Source organism: Mastomys coucha, unplaced genomic scaffold (assembly GCF_008632895.1).
Source record: "Mastomys coucha isolate ucsf_1 unplaced genomic scaffold, UCSF_Mcou_1 pScaffold3, whole genome shotgun sequence".
In the NCBI taxonomy this organism is placed as follows: Eukaryota; Metazoa; Chordata; class Mammalia; order Rodentia; family Muridae; genus Mastomys; species Mastomys coucha.
In genome coordinates, this window is record NW_022196909.1 from 18,139,175 (window position 1) to 18,146,623 (window position 7,449).

At 44.8% G+C, this 7,449-nt stretch overlaps 1 protein-coding gene across 4 annotated transcripts in view; it reads left to right on the forward strand.

Moving 5' to 3' along the window:
* Mcm9 (minichromosome maintenance 9 homologous recombination repair factor) overlaps window positions 1-2,965 on the forward strand; it is an 89,338-nt gene extending 86,373 nt beyond the window's left edge. For all 4 annotated transcript variants that reach the window (XR_004112565.1, XM_031348717.1, XM_031348716.1 and 1 more), the window contains one exon: window positions 562-2,965. Coding sequence is in view for 3 of the 4 variants with exons in the window: in XM_031348717.1 (XP_031204577.1) it covers window positions 562-1,984 (1,423 nt within the window). In the remaining variant the exon portion in view is untranslated. The remainder of the gene's footprint in view (window positions 1-561) is intronic.
* The last annotated feature ends 4,484 nt before the right edge of the window (window positions 2,966-7,449 follow it).

Genomic DNA, 7,449 nt, shown 5'->3' on the forward strand with positions numbered 1-7,449 from the left:
AGGAGACCAGCATCTGTGCAAGGCTGTCACCTAGGTCTTGTATTGTCACTAGGAGACCAGCGTCTGTGCAAGGCTGTCACCTAGGTCTTGTATTGTCACTAGGAGACCAGCATCTGTGTAAGGCTGTCACCTAGGTCTTGTATTGTCACCAGGAGACCAGCATCTGTGTAAGGCTGTCACCTAGGTCTTGTATTGTCACCAGGAGACCAGCATCTGTGTAAGGCTGTCACCTAGGTCTTGTATTTAAACACAGCACAAGAAAGGTTATGGGTGAGCATTTTACACTCATCTTCAAACAGTCAAGTCAAGTGAATGGCTGAAAATGTAGACCAGCCTCCAGTTGCATTTTCTTTGTTTTACTGCAGTTTCAGGTTGAAAGAAGAGGCATCCCAGAGCACTAAGTTCACAGCGATTTCCTGTGTTTTAGAGGACTGTACTTCTGTGTACTTGAAATTGTGCTATTCTTAAGCCTTCCAGGTGGTGTCTTAGAGACTACAGAAATGGAAGATTGGTGCCCATTTCCTTCCTTTCAGTGCGTTTTCTTTATCTCCCTCTGCCCAGGTTACAGAATGAGAGTGCACACCAAAGCCAGACACATTCCCTAGAGGTGGAGGTGGCTCCAGGTTCCTGCAGAAATGATCCAAGGGACACGCCAAGGCTCAGGAGGTCAACACAGCAGGAACAGAGCTGTGGCTGGAGTCCCACAGAGAGGTCCAGTGGAGACTCCCCACCTGCTCCAGGGCTTAATAGACCAACAAGTTGTAACCACTCAGCTGAGGACAGAGTTGGTAGAGGCGGCGGTTTAGACTGGTTGGACACCACATCAAGTCCTGAGATTGCACCAGAAAGCACCAGTGTGTCTCCCAGTCTGAAAACAACTGAAGAAAATATAGATTTGAAAATCTCCAACAATGAATCTCAGGGCAAGGAGAAGCATGGGCCACAGCAAAGGAGCAAATTATTAGAAGCTGGGCACCTTCCATCATCAGGAACCACGGATGCGCCCTCACGGTCTCACCGTGTTAAGAGCACAAAGGCAAGACAGGCGGCCATTGTATCTGAAACAGGACGACGTGATGAACAAGACTCTGTGCCCCGAAGACTCCCCAAGCTGCTGAAGGAGGGATCCCAGAGCTTGTGCAGAAGCACAACCAGAATGCGATCACTGCCCCCCACGGTCCCTGTGTCCCTGCCCATCCCTTCACCTGAGTCAGGAAAAAGAACAGGAACACCCAAAAGAAAGAGACAGAAATCCGCTCAGGTGAGAGAGCCTGAACCCGAAGGTAGTGACGCTCCAATAGTAAAGCTGGCCAAATTCACATTTAAACAGAAGACCAAACTGACCCACTGCCCTGAAGGCCAAGGCCCCGTGCCTCCCAGTGTTGGTAAAATAGCAGTTGACAGTTGTAAAATTCCCCCACAAAGAACAAGAAGAGAAGCAGCTGTGCCTGCGGCAGCACCAGGAAAATGGACATCTACCTCAGGAGACAGATGCTCTGACCAGCTGCGGGGAAAGACAAAGGAGCTCTCAAGGCAGCCACCAGAGAGTAATCAACCAAGAGAGGAGAGGGAACAGGGCCCCAAAAGAAGGGTTATTCAGGCCGAGCTGGAGCTGGGAAACCAGGCGGGGCCTTCGCATCTAGCTTGTGAGAAAGACAGAAAGGAAGGGGTTTCCTGCGGTAGTAAAAGCAGCAAGGTTCATGCTGGCACGATAGCCAGACTGGCAAACTTCTCTTTCACTTCCCCACCAGAATCCAAATCAAAATCCCTCCCTCCTGAAAGGAAGGGCAGCAGGGCCGGGAGCAGCAGCCCGCCAGCGACCACAGCTCCTGCGCCTGCGCCTGGCCAGCAAAGGCAGTCTTTCCAGCTGCAGCAGCCCACGGAGAGAGCGAGTCTTTCCACCCGCTCCCTCTTCACTCTGTCGGAACTAGACGACGAAGCATTAGATTTTGACTGGGATGAAGAGCTGAGGAAAAAGTCATGATTAGGAGAAGCTTTCTGCTCAGAGCCCTCCTCCCCAGCCCGGCGCCTTCAGAGTATGCAAGTGGTTCAAGGGTGCACACAGTGTGTGTATTATGTGGCCGCGCAGAAGCCCAGCTCCCTCGTCACGTTTATCTTCATGACTTAAAATGCCGAATAGTTAATCGTGCTTGGTGTGATTATGCAGCACTTTGGATGAATGAATTCATGCTTCATTTCACAAAAGATGACTTGCCACCCAGGGCATTCTAATTTTTCACTTGGTTTTTGGTTATGTGTTTTGTTTTTGGTTGGTTGGTTGGTTGGTTCATTTTTGTTGGGTTTTGTTTGGGGGTTTTGTTTTCTTTTTAATAGAGGAGCTCTATTCTAATTCCTCACTCATCATCCGGGTTTCTTCTCTCATCCAAACCAAATGACAAGATGGTGGCACTCACAAATCTAACAAGGCAGCGAGTGCCTTCTGTTCTCCTTTGCGTTTCCTGCCCAGTGCGTACGGAATGTGGTATCTCTTAACATTTGGAATGACTTGCCGAAATCATGGGTTTTCCTCATACCTCTGTGTTAATTCTCATGCATCAGATTAAAAGGGACTGGGGGCTTTCTGCCTTTCGAACACATGCTTTCCTTGGACAGTGTCCCCAGGGAAGCCACACGGTAGCTTTCGGAAGTGCTGGCCCTTGGATTTGTTCCCCTTGAGCCAGCACGCCTTGTCTTTGATTCCTCTCTCACAGCTTACCTTCAGGACAACGTAAATCATGTGGTTAGAAGAGAAGCGAGGTCCAGAAGGCCAGCTGTGGCCCTGTCACGTCCGCAATGTCATCAGTAAAGAAATGTGATCCCTGATAGGTTCTCATCTATTTGTCTTTTTTATAAAACCAAGAAAATTTGGATTGGGATATAGCTCAGAAGTAGAATGTATATGTAGCATGTATATAATAAAATAAAACAAAAGAGTTTCCATGTGTGGTGGGAATAGATGACTAAACACTGCCTTTCTGTGTGCTTCTGAAATCCTTGTGTCTGGATTCCTGCAGGGATAGGAAGGGAGGATTCTGTCCTTACAGACGTGCTTCAGAGTGCGCATTTGTAACAGTGACTGATTCTTTTATTGACTAGAGGACTTTGGGGCATGAAGCCTGCTCAAAAAAATGTGTGTGCTTAGTTAATGTTTACTCTGTGAAATTCATACAGAAAAAAAAACCACCTGTAAAATCCAATTTTCTTGAGCATTTAAAAATGAATTCCCAGATTGACTGACTTTCTGAAACATTGTAAATATGTTAGAACATATTTAACACTCAGGAGTCTTCAAACACCTTGGACAGCTTGCAAAACATTTACACAGGCAGTAATTTCTAAATGTATTCCATATTCACTTATACCTACTCAAAAACATTAACACTATAGTTTACATACTATGTTTCTGCGATTGTTTCAAACTTTCAAGGACAGAGTGATCCTGAATATATTCCTAATGTCCCAGCATTTCTTTCTGGGGTTTCAGTAGACTTTGTAGAACTAAAACAGAAAAAACAGTTATTTTTCTTGCCCCTTCGGGGAAGGAGTATACACATGAGAGTTCATGAATGCACTCACCGATCCTGAGCATGTGGAGACAGGCTGATGCCTGTGTCTAGCTCGAATTGTTCCACCTTAATTTTTTCCAGACAAGATCTCTCACTGGACCTGAAGCCTGTCTTTTCAGCTACTGACTCACCTGAGAGCTTCCTGGATCCACCTGCCCCCCCCCCCAGCACCCCTTCACCCCCCAAGGCCGGTGTTACAGGCATCCACCTTCCTCAGCTTTTCTATGGGTGCTGGTGACACATACTCAAGTCTCCTCGTGCGTGCACAGTGAGCACTTGGCCCATTGCGCCATTTCCTCAGCCCCATATATAAGTATGCACATCATGCTCTGCTCTTTGGGGGAGAGAGGGAAGGTAGAGGCCGGATCTCATTGCCTAGTCCTGGCTAACCTGGAACTCACTGATGATCATCTTGCTTCGTGTCCTACTTAGGGTTACTATTACTATGATGAAGCACCATGACCAAAAGCAAGTTGGGGAAGAAAAAGGTTTGTTTGTTTGTTGGGCTTACACTTCTGCATCATAGTCTGTCACAAACAAGCCCAGCAGCCTGGGCCGATGGTAGAGATTCTGGCCCGCCCCCTACATCCCCATCTCCTAGTGGGCTTAAGATACCATACTAGGTATCTAGGTACCATAACTCCCCAACTTTGTAATACAGGGAGTATTGGAGTCCGTAGACTTCTGAATGCCCTTGAACCATCTTTGCCTAGGAACCACGTAAGCTGCCTGATGGCAGCAAGCCAATTCCAGACATACAAGCCATTCATTGCTGACAGTGTTGACGTACAGATAAGGCGACGGCATGCAGAGGGAATTGGCTACTGTACTGCTGGATTCCCAGCTCCATTTGCTCGTGTACATGTTGGTCTTTGTAGCTGTTAGAAATACTTAGATGAGAGCCAAGTGGGTGGGAATGCAAGGAGGGTGTTAAAATACTTTACATTTTTCCAAGTTTTTTTTTTAAATAACTGTACAGTTGCCAACAAAGTAGGGACTAGATCCACTTTAAAGAGACAAAAAACACATAAATTCCAGGCCTGCTTTAATCCTTAGAATGATACAGAAGTTGTAGTCTATAATAATTTTAAACCAAAGTTACAGTTACAAAGTTGATTTCCTTTTTTCTTTTTTCTTTTTTTTTTTTTTCCGAGACAGGGTTTCTCTGTGTAGCCCTGGCTGTCCTGGAACTCACTCTGTAGACCAGGCTGGCCTGGAACTCAGAAATCTGCCTGCCTCTGCCTCCCAAGTGCTTGAGTTAAAGGCGTGTGCCACCACTGCCCGGCTACGAAGTTGATTTCTAATGACATGTTTTATCATTGTTAGAAATTATTTTTTAAGGTGGAGAATCTAGCCAAAAAGAATCATTCACCAACAAAACAAAACAAAAACTTTGAGACAAAATTAAATTCAAGTGAAAAGTTTCTAGCTTTATATTAAATGCTAATTTTCCCAAGTGAAAGTTGACTTACTATATCTGTACCTGTTACTATACTGCCAGTACATAAGTTTTCAAGGCATTGCATGACTTCGTTTTGCCTTCACAATAACAAGTACTACTCATGTTTCAGGTGATATCCTATTTTATAAATGAGGAAAATGCTCCAATATTTAAATGAGTTCTTGTTTTGTTACTTTATTTGCATGAGGATTAAGGTCTGTAACATCCACTTTCTGACTTCTTCCCTGGCTCACTTCTTAATTCTTCATTAAAAATAGTGGCTATAGATAAATGGTAAAAATCTATCTGTTGGTAGTTTATTATGTGCTAGTTATTTCAGCATTTTGAAAGTGTTAACTCATGTAATGAGCTTGATAACATAACTTAGCTTCTCCTCACATCACTGACCTTCAGGGATTGCCTGTCCTGGGATTCTTGTGAATCCTGGCCCGTTCCCTTGATTCTTGCATCTCAGGGCTCTCAGTACCGTCTTTTACCTGGTAGTCCCTCATGCAAGCGTCTGACTCTGACCCACCTTGTCATCAGCGTCTCTATTTGATTCACGCCTGCCTTCAGTCTCAGTGTTTTTGGTTTTGGACCCCAGGACATGGGACTGAGGTGGATATTTTACATATCAACCCAGGCCTGGCCTCTCAGTTTTCCCAGCATTCCTCAGTCCCTACCTGGCATATCCTATCCCCAACCCTGAACTTTTCAGCCCCATTCCCCCAGAGGTTCCTCCCTAAAATAATCCAGACACTCACTCTCTCTCTCTCCCTCTCCCCCTCCCCTCCCTCTTTCTCTCTCAGATCTCTCTCTTCCTCTCTTCTCTCCCCCCTCTCTTCCCATGACAATGGAATTGTCATGTGAGCTCTTTCTCTTTCTTCCTTCCCCCACTCTTCCCATGACAATTCCCCTGGCCTCAATCCTTGGGGCCAGTGAACTCCCACTAGACCTGCCTTTAATATAATGTAATCTGGTTTAAATCGGCTCATTTCTCCCGCAATGGAGAAATAACCCATCACTAAGCACTGAGATACAAGTATCAAGGGAACAGACCAGGAAAGTAGAACCCCAGGACAGGCAATCCCTAAAGGTCCGTGATGTGAGGAGAAGCTAAGTTATGTTATCAAACTCATTACATGAGTTAACGCTTTCAAAATGCTGAAATAACTAGCACATAATAAACTACCAACAGATAGATTTTACCATTTATCAAGGCCAGGAGCTAAGCACAGAACTGTGACTTTATTGAGCCAGTTTCTTTGAGCCTCTTCACAGTTCTTTCTTTAGTGACATTGATCACAGTTACCCAAAGCCTTGTTAAAATCCCTAATCCCAGATTTTCTATTTAGTAAATCTAAGCAGGACTCTTTAGGACTGGCTAGTCTTCCTCATGATCTCCCGGGTGACACTGGTGCTGCTGGTGGGAGATCATATTTTGGAGAATCACTGGTATAGACCGAGCAATATATATATATATATATATATATATATATATATATGGCTTGACACATCTTGCCTCTAGGGACTCTAGTTATTTCCATAGTTCTCTAAGTCAGTTTCAAGGCCAGCCACTCTCACTTGATGGCTAGGTAAAATAATCTACTCTCACTTTGCATTTGACAGTCTGATCACCTGATTATTCCAGGATCTCACACTCCACTTTGACTAGGGATTGACTGTCAGCTCATCCTAAGGAAGGTGTGTGACCCTGGGCTAGGGCTCTGCAGCTGAGGGCCCAAAGGGTGGGGAACTCAGCTGTGCGCTTAGGTGCTTACACCTGCAGCTGTCCGTACATCCATAGAAGTGCAAGTTGGGCAGCGATTTCCACACCCACCATACATCTACCATCCTGTATCTGGGGCCAAGATACAAAATTCGAGATAATAACAAAATTGAGTAATCAGGATAAACATTTGTAAAGGTCAAAATATTTTAAAATGATGAGCAGAATATCAAATTTTAAATAACAATGATACTTATTTCTCCTTTGCTTCTAAGCTCAAATGCAGCTTACTACACCGTCCCTCACTGATATGAGAATCTTTGAAGTTGTGGCAGTGTTTGCTTTTCTCACAGATGTACCCCATTAGTTAAAAATGTCGCCCATAATACATATTCAACAAATATTTCAGGCCTTTGAGGGAGTTATGACCACTGTCAGCACTTGCCATTTCCCTAGTCTCTGTTCCTGGCTGCTTCTAGACAATGTTTGCCATATATCATAGGCTTCCTCCATAGGACAGGAGACCTAGAGAAAACAGTAGGTGACTCAGAAAACACCTGAGGAAACAGGGCACATTGCATTCCAAAGGGTGAATCTGAGGTAAGCTTGTTAGCCATCTTTTCATCACCAGACCTGAGAGGTAAGTAGTATATTTCGTTGCCTTAACACGTATGTCAGCTTCCAGAAAAGAGAAATGTCTGTTAAATCTCAAA